General features: G+C 39.4%; 1 protein-coding gene and 1 long non-coding RNA gene across 2 annotated transcripts in view; one reads left to right on the forward strand and one right to left on the reverse strand.

Annotated features, from left to right (window-relative positions):
• Positions 1 to 564: 564 nt before the first annotated feature.
• On the reverse strand, positions 565 to 6,894 carry NDUFB4 (NADH:ubiquinone oxidoreductase subunit B4). Its single transcript, XM_079922623.1, has 3 exons — positions 6,652 to 6,894; positions 1,919 to 2,065; positions 565 to 698 (listed from the first exon to the last, which is right to left on the reverse strand). Exons 1-3 carry the CDS (start codon positions 6,829 to 6,831, stop codon positions 636 to 638), a joined length of 390 nt encoding a protein of 129 aa, XP_079778749.1. The 5' UTR covers positions 6,832 to 6,894; the 3' UTR covers positions 565 to 635.
• Positions 6,895 to 6,931: 37 nt separating this feature from the next.
• Positions 6,932 to 13,244, forward strand: part of LOC307186943 — a 40,336-nt gene continuing 34,023 nt past the window's right edge. The window contains exon 1 of the long non-coding RNA XR_013828515.1: positions 6,932 to 7,021. This is a non-coding gene — a long non-coding RNA (uncharacterized lncRNA). The remainder of the gene's footprint in view (positions 7,022 to 13,244) is intronic.

Genomic DNA, 13,244 nt, shown 5'->3' on the forward strand with positions numbered 1-13,244 from the left:
TGACCTGCAAAGCCCATGCTCTATACCATTTTACCTGTTCTTCAGCATGGCCTCCCCCCTCCCTGTCTTCTCACCCAACAGCGGCCCCCAATCTAGCCATAGCCAACACACCTTGCCCTTTTGGGCTCCTATTTGCTCTGTCAGCCCCTGTGATCTTCAGAGCCTAAATCAAATGCCATCTCCCTAGACAGAACTGCTTCTTCATCAGCTTGCCAACATCACTTTCCTGAATCGCTATCTTTTTTTTTTAAACCACAAGGTTGTAACTGTTCTGCTGAATTTACCACTGGGGCTGGAGCCAGATGACAGCTTAGGTTTTAAGTAGTACCAGATAGATAATAAGCACTTAAATAATAACTGTTGAATGAACAGTTGTCAGAGTGTGTACTCATTAAGCACAGGGCCTAAGTTGTCCTGTTGATCACTATATTCTCAGCACAATAGCACAATGCCTGGCTCATAGCAGACACTCATTTGCTGAATGACTGAATGAATGAACATGAATCTGTTTCTTCATTAAACTGTGAACTCTTACAAAGTAGGGATTCTACAATGTCCAGCAAATGTTTGTTGAATCTTTTTAATGATTAATAGATTCATTTAAACAAAAGTACATATAGTCATCATTGCCAGACTTAATATGAGATGTTAAATGTTCGATCCAATTTTCCTTCCCGGATAAGTTTTTCTTTCCTATCCTGTATAGACAGAAAAGAAAAAAGTACATTAAAAACAATGCATTCTGGCACAATTCATGGTATAGCTCTAAAAACCAGAAATGAAACACTCCCAGCCTAATTACAATCCCCTATTGTCTAAAGCCTACAGAGTATGAGTGAGGAAGTAATAATCTGAAGAAATAAAGGGACAATAAGAAAACACTCCTATTGAAAAACACCTAAATTTTAGTAAGTAGAATTATATTACCCCACTAAATAGCATACACTGAAAGCAAAATGTAAATACCTTCTAGGTAAGTGTGGCCTACCTTTCTGTTAAGCAATAATTTATCAGATAATCAAAATATATACACTCCAGGAGAGTGGACTGGCCAGTTTAAAGCAGTGCTACATGGGTGGGCTCCAGTGTAGATGGGAACATGAGGCCTGGGGGCTGGGGTTGGGGACCTAGTATCAGAGTGGTCTAGTGTCAAAGATTAGCTTGGCTTTCTGTGCAGTCACATACCCAGGCCTCTGATGGCAGTGAGCCCCACCACAGGCTGCTTTGGCTTTTCTGTTGTTGGAGTATTAACATATTTTAACATTAATTCACAAAATGTGACCAACAAAACTGGAATTCATGCAGACAGGGAGCATACTAAGTGATATATGTATTCTGCTAATACTTAACCCAATAAACATCTCTTTTAAAAGCAAACAAAATAAATATAAAAATTTGCAAAGATAACATCTAAAGATTAATCAGAATAGAAAAGTTTAACTTCTGTACATCCAATGAGAAAAAAGAAATTAACTTTTTAAGTTATTTCTATATTCTCTTGCTTAATATACATAATATAATTTCCTTACCTAATCTAAAACACACCAGGAAAACAAAAATAAATAAATAAAACACATCAGGAAAACTCTTTCATGAGCTAAGTTCAAGTCTTAGATATTTAAAGTGACCAATTCATTATTTTAAATTCTAGAGTAGCCATTAAATTAAATTTGAAAGACCCAGAGACAATCGTAGTTTATAAGAAAGTATATTTCTATATGAGTTGAAACAATAAAGCAATAAAACTAAACATATAATTGAAACTTCCTGTTTTAACTCAGTTGGAAAGGAATAAAGATAAAAGAGGAACTGAAGGAAGAGTAGAAAGACAAGATGGGAATTATCAAGAGAAGAGAGCTGCAGCCAGCACAGAGGGAACCTATCACACAGATACCAAACACAAGGTCCTAATACTTACTCTGTCGGTTTTGAAAACATAATACCAGAAGAGGAGGGGCCCAATTCCAAACAGAGCTCCTAAAAGTGAGGTCTTGGGAGTGGGTCTGAAATTGGGATAGACATTTGCTGATCTTGCATAGGTCCAACGAATCAAGGCAGGATCTTCCTAAAATGAATGAAAACAAAAGATACAGGAAATTAAGTTCTACACTAAGAAACAATCTCATCAGGACTTTTGTGGAGAAGCACAAGAGATGCCCTTTGTTCTCTTCTACAGTTAAGGGTATACCCCGAATATTCCTAAATAGCTTCAAAGAAGATCTTTCATTTCCAGTATTTGTTGAATAATTCTCTGATGATCCTGTTCAGAATTTAAAAGACTCATCCTTCAGCTTCCTATTTATTTAAGATTTAAGAATCCTAATCATTTTAAGCTGTCAGAGAAGGCACTTTTTTTAAAATCATTTTTTTCTATTCTTTTCTGGATTGTTTTTGGCGTCACTGTCTTTCTTGAAGTATGACAAACAGAACCACACAGTATTTCCAATGAGGACAAACAGATTTCATATGCTCTATCATACTGTGAACTTTGTTTCCAGGACCTTTTCTAATGCTATGCCCACACTGGTCTCTCCAGGCTACAACTAAACTGCAGGAAGAGGAAGACAGAAGTAGGCTAACTCTGAACTTTACATTTTTTAGGCTGACTTGGCTGGTATTTTAAGAGCAAAATTATTACATTTCACATTATTAAAATAGTTTTTTGAAAGGACAAAGTTGTTAAAGAAAAATAATCAGATTGTCTTGGTTAAGAAAAAAGTAACTGTCAATTTTAATATATTCATACTAGAATAACTATGTAAAAATAGCAAATCTACCCCAAATACGTAATTAAATTTAATTAGCTAAATACCCTAATGATTTTACAAAATTATTTGCTCCAGTTAACTGATAGATAAAAATAAGCAAATGAAATCAGCTTTAAAACTTTAATACTAAGCTGTGAAGAGAACATTCAAGGTTTTAACCAACGCCAAGAAGTCATGATTGGTAGGACATAAATAATTAAACTGGATCTTTCACAGTAACATTTTAAATCAAACTGTTTGTCAAACTCTTTGCAGAGACAGTAAAGAAGGTGAAGACACAAGATACAGGTTCAAGGGGACATTTGAGCTCTATACCTGAAAGGATAAATACATCTATCTATTCTTGTATCTATCCCTTCCTGCTATTAATGCATTTGAATGACTCATGCCAGAATTCTCTACCAGTCACCTCTCTACACCTAATATCTGCCAGATCTGTCTTCCAGAAACAGACATTTCATTTCATAAAAATACCAACAGCTCCATGACCATGGTTCATTGAACTAGGTACTGTTGTTGAAAGAGGTTCCAAAACACCTGCCGTGGGAGACAGTTCTCCTTCCTTGACACCACTCCACATCCAAAGGACTATCAGCAGCATGTGATATGGTGAACACCACTTTTTTTTTAAATTTATTTATTTTATTTTTTTATTTTTGGCTGCGCTGGGTCTTTGTTGCTGCACGCGGCACGGGCTTTCTCTAGTTGCGGCGAGCGGGGGCCACTCTTGGTTACAGTGTGTGGGCTTCTCATTGTGGTGGTTTCTCTTGTTGCAGAGCATGGGCTCTAGGCGCGTGGGCCTCAGTAGTTACGGCGCATGGGCTCAGTAGTTGTGGTGCACGGGCTTAGTTGCTCCGCGGCATGTGGGATCTTCCCAGACCAGGGCTCGAACCTGTGTCCCCTGCGTTGGCAGGCAGGTTCTCAACCACTGCGCCACCAGCAAAGCTTATGAACACCACTTCTTGAAATCATTTCTTCACTTAGCTTCAAGGGCACACACCAGCTTGTCTTTCCTCCTAACTCTCTGGCCATTCCCTCTTAGTCTCTTTCGCTCTCTTCCTCCTTATCTCCCCAGTCTCTTAATATAGGACCTCAGACCTTGTGGGTCTTTCCTATCTACATTCACTCCCTTGATAATCTCTAGTCACATGGTTTTAAATATCCACCTATAGGCTGATGACTCCCCAAAACTATGCCTCCAGCCCTAGACCTGTACCCTGAACTGCAGACATAATATCCCACTCCCTGCTCAATGCTGACATATTGTCTAATTGGCAAATGTGATGCCAAACATGATGTATCCCAAACTGATTTGCCAATATGCCATTCCACCTTCATCCCTGATCCTTTCACACTCTTCCCTATCTTGGTAAAAGGCAACTTCATTCTTCACTTCAGTCAAAAACCTTGGAGTTATCCTTGAGTCCTCTCTTTCTCTTACACCACATATCCAATCTGCCAGCTAACCTGATTGGCTCTACTTTCAATACATAACCAGAACGGACCACTTCTTACCAACTCCACTGTCACCAACCTTGTAGCCACCATCAACTAAGAAATTAGATTACTGCAAAAGGCTCCTAACTAGTCTCCCTGCTCCTGCTTTTGCTCCCCCATAGTCTCTTTTCTACTAAGCAGCCAGAGATGTTGTTAAAATGTAAGTCCTGGGCTTCCCTGGTGGCACAGTGGTTGAGAGTCTGCCTGCCGATGCAGGGGACACGGGTTCATGCCCCGGTCTGGGAAGATCCCACATGCCGCGGAGCGGCTGGGCCCGTGAGCCATGGCTGCTGAGCCTGTGCGTCCAGAGCCTGTGCTCCACAACGGGAGAGGCCACAACAGTGAGAGGCCCGCGTATCGCAAAAAAAAAAAAAAAAAAAAAGTAAGTCCTGATTATGGGACACCCGACTCAGAAAAGTTCTTTCAATGGCCTATGAGGCTTGGTGTGATCTAGTCCCAGGTAACTTTCCCATCTCATCTCTTCCTACTCTGCTCTCACCTTTCTCCATGTTAGTCACAATGGTCTCTTCAGTATTTTGGGGATTAACCAGGCACACTCCTGTCGAAGGACCCTCGTATTTGCTGTCCCCTCTGACTAAAATGCTACTTTCCCAGAGAGCTGAATGGCTAGCTCCCTCCCCTCACTTCTCTGAGATCTTCAATGTCACCTTCCAAGTGAGGCCTTTCCCTGTGCCTTTCTAAAACTGCAGTTGCTTTCCCTCTCTACTACATACACACACTCCTAATCCCCTTCCTTGCTTTATTTTTCTTCTTATCACTTCCCATTACTTAACATACTAAATGATTTAATTTTTTAACTTATTACTTGTCTTCCCTCTGGAAAGAAAGCTTTATGAGGACAGGAGTCTTTGCCTGTTTTCTTCTCCACTGTTACTGCAGTATCTAAAAGAGGACCCTGAACAATTATTTATTCACTAAATCAATCATTCTTAGACATTAGGCAAAGAATTTCCATGTACTGCTCAATATATAATTGTCAGGCCCTCATTTACTTAACAGAACCACCAGTGAGGCTGGTGTAAAACCTCTTTTACACAGCAAAACTATAACTGCCCTGGGTCACAGAACTGGAAAAAAGAAAATCTGGAGTTTAAACCTCAGCTCTGTCTGACTCAAAGTCTCTTTTTTTTTTTTTTTTTACTACATCTTACTATCTAGCACATCAAACCCAATCGTGTGAGTATGTATACAATCAATGTCTCTGTCCTCACCTTCTCCCAAGTAAATGAGGTTCTGGCTGAAGACAATATAGCCAAATGGTTAAGAGATGCTTTGGGTTATACAGACTACGGTTCAAATTCTGCTCTATCACTTGCTAACGTATATCTCTCTATGACATACTTGTCCTTCCCATGTAGTCTTTCTCATCTGTAAAATGGGGATAGTAATAGAGCTTAACTCTTTGAATAGCTGTGATATTTGAATATCATTCAGAAAGAGTTTCAATAGTGCCTGGCACACTGTAAGTTTCTTTCAATTCTCACAACTTCCTAACATTCCTACAGAACACCAATGCAACTGTTGGGAAAAGTCTTTTTTCTTTTTTAATCTAAAAGCACACTTCTTAAATAATAATAGCTATCAGTTTACTGTGCATGTATTATGTGCCGGGAATGTTACACAGACTATCTCATTTAACCTCACAACGATTCTATAAAGAATGTACTACCATTTCCATATATGAAAATTAGAAAACTAAGGTCCAGAAGGCTTAGGAATATTGCACAAAGTCATATAGTTTGCTAGTACATAGTGCCTTGGCGTTTGACTCCAAAGCCCAAAGCTTCAGCAAGCTGTAGGGTGTTTGGGTCTTTAAAAGATATAAACCGAAAAATCACTATATTCCCTTCAGAAGAGAGCAGTATTGCTATAAATGTGAACTGAAAAGTGGAAAACATCTTTAAAAAAAATACACACACACCCCATATTTCCTGAACACTCATCACAAGCCAGGCACTGTGCTGGCCGGTCACGTGCCTCATCTCATTTAATCCTCCTAACAGCCTCATAAGATAGGAAGTACTATATTATCCCCATTTTTCAGACAGGAAAACCGAGGCTAAGCAACAGAGTTGAACAACTTTTTCAAAATCACTCAGGCGGGAAATGATCAAGCCAAGACTCAAACCCAGCATGGTGTGAATCCAGAACCCGTCCTCTTGACCACCGAGCTCTCTACCCAAGGTCAAAGGGCTGATGAACTGGCCTGCTCTCTGGGCCTGGAAGAGGATCCGTGTCTAAAATACTCTTCGGGAACGGTGACCGCTCCGCGGCGTGATTCCCCTTGTCAGGTCTGAGCTGCCCAGCCCGACGGGACCGTCCCGACTCTGGCCCCTCGATTCCCACCCGCTGGCCCCTCACTCACGATGACCCCATGACGGCTGGGGTCGTTGTACTGAAGCAGGTACTCCCGTTTAAGCCGGGATCTTATGGCCAAACGCTCGGCTTGTGCCTTCCGAGTTTCCGGAGATATGTCGTATTCAGCTGGGTCGAGGGTAGTGGGCAGGGTCGCCAGGCGCGACGTCTTGTGCTCGGGGAACGACATCTTGGCGACCCGGCGCACAACTGCGCCTGCGCGATCCGAGGCCCGCCCTCTTCGGTCTGACCTTCGTCCTGAGGCAGTGCGCCTGCGCGTTAGCCAGAGGTTGAAGATGGAGTTTAGTAAGAAGTTCAGCCTCTTTCCTCAACCTTCCTCACGGTCCTGGCCCCCTAGTGGCGACCTGCGCAGGCTCAAGGTACTTTCCTCGCCTTCCCCCACCCCCCTCCTTCCCCTACCCGCCTCCAAATCTAACGCTTGTTGCTCCTTCCTAGCAGCGTTATCTCTACTGAAATACAGAGCTTATTATGTGAAGTTGAGCTGGCAGAGACTGAAAATGGGATTGACTGTGGAATTCTGATTTAGTGTGGGTTCATCTCTGCGACTTGTGACATGTCACTTAACTTCTCGGAGTTTCCTCTTCCTTATCCCGGAGATAATGACCCCTATTCTATCCACGTAGCAAAACTGTTGTGAGGATTAAAATAAATAATTAATAGATGCCAACATACTTTGCAAGGCACAATTTCTCTTCCAAGAAAAAGAAAATTAGCTTTTCTGTGCGTTACCATATTAGATCCATACAACATAAGCAGAAGAGTATTTTTCATTGGCGTGAAATAATGTTTAATAGGAGAATGATGTTAGAAGTGTTCCCTGCCTGACTATAGGTCAGAAAAAAATGGTATTGTATAAACCTCGCAAAGAAACAATATCTTAGTTAAAATACTAAAACCTCTTATGTAAAATCCCTAGCACTCTTCAGGTGCTAAGAATAAAAAACATCCTTAGAGATATGAAAATAAGCATAAGGGCACTGTGTCTTGCTGTGAAAGATAATTTTGGGAAACAAGGAGTGTAACCTAAAAGGAAACCTTCTCCACCCCTACTGTCCTTCTCCTTTCCCCACTATCACCACAGAAAAAGGGCAACTTCAAATTGTATGGCAGGGTCTTTGGGTACCAGTCAGACGCTCCTTAGGGGAAAACATGTAAACAGTATTTCCATAACTCAGACAGGGAATGCTGGATCAGCTTGGGTGAAGCGTCTGGGGACATGTAGGTATGTTGGGAAATGGTTACTAGGCAGAGAAGGGACCTAGAAAGTGTTGGCGCTTGAAGTGATGAGGAGCAGCACTACTGTCAAATTTACTCAACATTTTAATACTGTTTTAAAATATTTATTAAGCACTCGCCGCATGAAGCACACTAGTCAGTCAATCTTCCAGGCTCAGTGCGAGAAACAACAGAAGAAATGAAGGACAAGATGTTTGTCTCTGAGAAGCTGACAATCAGGCAGTACAGAAAGAACAGACAGAATATGATAATATTTGCAAAGCAGTTTAATGATCAAATGAATATAGTAGCAAAGTGGGCTCAGGAGAATGCAGACTGAGGGAATATAGAAAAAAGAAACTTGAGACAAATCACTCACACTCCATTTTAAAGGAGTGGGGGGGAGAAGTTCTGTTTTTTTCTGAGTGTTTAAACATATTAAGAAAATAAAATGAAAAGCAGGAGCAAGTTGAAAATTCTAAAGACTACTTTGATAGTTTCAAAAACCTTTTGTTAATAGATTAGACACTGATCAAGGAAGAAGGGCATGTTAAAAAAGAAAAGAAAAGAAAAACAAAAGGAGTACATTGAGTACAAGCCAACTGACAAAGTTAAAAAAAAAGAGACTTTTTAAGTTTAAGAGAGGGAGAGAGAGAGACAGAGAGAAGAAACTTCATCATTTCGTTTTGGATGAGTTAAGGGGATTATCTCCACATTTGCTTTTTTTTTTTTAATGAGGTCATTTATTCATTTATTTATTTATTTTTGGCCGCGTTGAGTCTTTGTTGCTGTGCACGAAGGTTTTTGTCCGGTTTCGCGGCGAGTGGGGTCTACTCTTTGTTGTGGTGCGTTGGCTTCTCACTGTGGTGGCTTCTCTTGTTGCAGAGCGTGGGCTCTAGGCACGCGGGTCTCAGTAGTTGTGGCACGTGGGCTCAGTAGTTGTGGCTCATGGGCTCTAGAGCACAGGCTCAGTAGTTGTGGCTCGCGGGCTTAGTTGCTCCACGGCACATGGGATCTTCCCTGACCACGGCTCGAACCCGTGTCCCCTGCGTTGGCATGCGGACTCTTAACCACTGCGCCACCAGGGAAGTTCCTGCACATTTGCTTAATTATCATAAGGATCCCTTCAGATAACTGTTAAAAATATGAAGTCCTAGGTTTTGTTCTGCTCTTGTAGATTCAGAACTGGTCTTCAGGGAAACCCAGGAGTCAGTATTTTTTACAATTTCTTGAAGGGATTCTTACAATATTGCATGTTTGGGGAACATAGAGATGAATATAAGAGGTCTTCCTTTTCCCAGAAAAGGCCATCTTAGAATGAATCTATTTAAGATGGAGACCTAGATTCTATAGTGAAAGAAAAAGACTTGATTGGGACTTTAGCTTGAAACGGTGCAACCAATTATGAAAATGAACTTATCTTGTATTTAATACATTTTAGGTCACAATTACAACTGTGTGCTAATTCTGATAAATCAGGTGTTAATTTGTGGGGACATTATTTTTATGTAGCTCATTATGCTTCACTGCATTTGATTTTTTGCAGCAGGGTTATATTTGCAAAAGTGCTGGAGGGCTTTGTCCTTTGAAACCAGATTATTTCCTTCTGAAGCACTGATGTTATCATCATTCTTATTCATTTTTCTCTTTTTCATTTGTTACCTGGTCCAGCTGTAAGATCCTCCTGTATTAGTAACTTTGCATGTGGCTCTAGCAGTTCACCAACATCACTTTCATCAATTTCATGAAATTCCACATCTTTTGCAAGATTTGCAATAGATTTCTATTGCATTCGAGAACTGGATATTTCCAAATGGATGACCAAGACTTTGATGGGGTGAATGTAGGCACTAGAGTTAGCAGATGGAATAATTTCAGTGAGCAGCAGTTTCACAGGTGGTCATATCATCAATGTATATTTCATGTTTTGAAGATTTTTACTTCTCTAAGAAATCTCCTAATAGAATTTATGAGAATTTATTGGATTACAGGGACTAAATACATGTATCTGTACTTGATCGGAAGAGGGGGGATGAAGTGGTGAAGTGTAGAAGGAGAGAAGTGCATATATGCAGGGGTGGTTAAGCTATATAAATGGGGCAGGGTTTCAGGGAACAAAAGACGGACAGGTGAATACAGAAACTGTAAGAAGCAGATAAGTTCCAGCTTGCAACAATATGAAGAACATTCCTTCTCTTAATTGAGTAGGATCATATGTATATTTGGGAATAAACTCTTCACTTTGGGTTGAAAATAAACCCAATGCCCAGAGATTTAATTAATCAGTGATTAACAGCATTTGACATTTAGTGAGTATTCTCTATTACTATTATTTTTTAAAATCTTGTCCTAACATTGAATGTTAGCAAAGGATATACTCTCAAGCTAATGAAAGGTCCCCTCTTTACAGGAGCCCTCTCCACTACCCTGGTAAGGACCCTAAAAATGTGTTCGCATGGTCATTCTGTTTTTGTAAAATTAGAAAATGTAAGCTATTTGAATCACAATTGCCTAAGACTGCTGTGTCTCTCCTCTCTGACTTCCCCCTTCTATCATATTTTTCTCCTGTTGGGTGGTATTGCGGTGGCCTTAGATATTTGGGGGATCTTACCAACAAAAATTGGGGTTTAGTAAGATATATTTATTTGATTCACATCTATGCCAGGTGGAGTTAAGTTATTGCTAGCCATCCAGGTACAGGATGGCTTCCAGGGATACTGCCATCACCTAGTGTGCCATGAAGGTTCAGGATCAGAGTTTGTACTGTGATATAAACTTGTCCTGTGAAGCCTGGCCCTGGAAATAATGAGGGTAGAGGAAGAGAACAAGGTTTGAAATAAACAGAACTAGAAGCTAATTTGTAGAATGTTCTTCTAGTCATCATTGAATCTTTTTTTCTCAAAGATTTTTTTCTCCCCTCCTTCTCCCCCAAATTATATAAACTTCAAATCCCATCAAACCTGGATCTTCCTGTTTGTCAGTCTTGTTAAGGCTGCAAGGAAGAGACTCAGAGTGCTTTGTGAATTAATTTATTTGCAAGGAGATCCAGGAACATGGGGGTAGCAAGGAAAGTCATCTCTTGTTTCACATAGCTACCCTGGGAACTTGTCTTCCAAAACTGAAACGAACAGCAGTTCCAAGGGAGAATAAGAAAAATACTCCAGAGTTTTCAGAGTCTCACCTAAGCTCACGGATCCCACTTTCCCTTTGTTTATTACCTAGTGTTAACTCTTCCTTTAAAAAAGGATACTATTGAGTCAGTTTGACACTATTCAATTTAGATTGCCCCAAAGCTCTACATGGGAGGTTGGCTTTCATTGTATCCAACTCATCTGTGGCTCTTTGACTTGGGCACTGTCCAAATTAGTCATGAATAAGATTACACAACTGTTTTTCTGTATCCCTAACAGATACACCTAGGTCAAAGAAGCTTATGGTATTTGGAAAAGACTCACATAGAACTACTATCTTCAGAAGCAGATTGTATCCAGAAGACACTTTGAGACTACACAGCCTCTTACAAACATACATCACTTTCTACTTGTTTCTACCATAGCTTTTTAATAAGTCTTGATATTTCATGGGGCAAATCTCTCCATTTTATTATAGTTCACAATTGTCTTAGCAACTTTTTTTTCCTTTTCTCTTTCAGAAGAATTTTAATATTAAGCTATCAAGTTCCATGAAAAAAAATAATCCATTGGGATTTTTATTGGAATTGCACTAAAGTTATAGCTTGACCTGAGAACAAACATCCTTATAATATTGTATCTTCCCATTCATTAGTTAGGTCTTTTATTTCCTTCAATCATGTTTTGTAACTTTCTCTATAAAGAATTCTGGCCTCTTCTTTTAGATTAACTCCTGCTACATTATAGATTTCATTGCTATTGTTAATTGTTTATTTTTCCTATTATATTTTCTAAATGGTTATTGCTGTTATATGATAATATTATTGATGTGATGTTGGTATGCTAATCTTGGAACCAGTACCCTTATTGAACTTTTTACCACTCCTATTAGCTTTTCTATATATTCTTTTCAATTGTTCTGTGTAGTCAGTCATATCTTGTGAAAATAGCAGTCTTGCCTTTTCTGTTCCAAGTTTTATACTTCTTTTTTTCCTCTCTTATTGCATTAGCTAGGACCTCCAGGACAATATAATAGTAAAATCCTATCTTGTTCCCAGTTCTAATAGGAAATCTTCTGTTAGTTCACCATTAAATGTGTTTGCCGTGGGGTTGGTAGAAGCGCTCTATCAGGTTAATAAAGTTCCCTTTTATTTCTTGGCAAAAGTTTTTTAAAATAATGAATGATTGTTTAATTGATCAAATGCTATTTCCACATTTCTTTTTTTTTTTTTTGCGGTACGCGGGCCTCTCACTGCTGTGGCCTCTCCCGCTGCGGAGCACAGGCTCCGGACACGCAGGCTCAGCGGCCATGGCTCACAGGCCCAGCCGCTCCGCGACATGTGGAATCCCCCCGGACTGGGGCACGAACCCATGTCCCCTGCATCGGCAGGCAGACTCTCAACCACCGCGCCACCAGGGAAGCCCACATTTCTTGATCTATATGTTTTTTCTCTGTTAATTTGTTAAAAAAGACAGAGAACCTCGGTAGGTTTTTCTGATGTGTTGTCATTTTGCATTCTGGAAGTAACTCTACTTCATGGTCATGTGTTTTTCAATATATTGATGAATTAAATTTATGAGCATTTTTTATAGAATTTTACTATTTATGTTTACAAATGAATTGGCTCTTATTTTGTTCTTATGTACTTTTGGTAATATATTTAAACGAAATGAGTTGGATAGATTTCCTTCTTTTTTTTTCTTTTAACTCTCCAAAACGGTTTGTACAAGACAGGAACTATAATTCTTGAAAGCTAAGTAAATTATCTAATAAAACTGTCTGAGTCTTCTATATTTTTTCAAGAGAGACTTTTGGCTATCAATTCAATTTCTGTAATGATTGTTGGTTTGTTCAGGTTTTCTTCTGGAATCATTTATTGTAATTTACATTTTCTCAAATATCTTTCTTTAAACTTATTGCCATAGAGTTTCTCATCTTATGATCTTTTCAGTCTCCATTGTCTTTTATAATTATGATCCTCTTTTTGCTTCTATTACTATTTATTTATTGCTCCTTATTTTTCTTCCTCAATGCTGCTAGAGTTCTGTCTACCTTATCTTTTCAAGAACCTATTTTTAATTTTTAAAATTATCTCTAATCAGTAATTTTTCCTCTTATACTTTTTTCTTCTATTTTTCTTGAGAGTACTCCAATGTTCTTCTTCCAGCTTCTTAAGCAGAATGCTTATCTCATTTATTTTTGTTTATATGTGTTTTATAATTTTTATGCATGTAA

This window comes from Stenella coeruleoalba (genome assembly GCF_951394435.1).
Source record: "Stenella coeruleoalba genome assembly, chromosome: 5".
Lineage (NCBI taxonomy): Eukaryota > Metazoa > Chordata > Mammalia > Artiodactyla > Delphinidae > Stenella > Stenella coeruleoalba.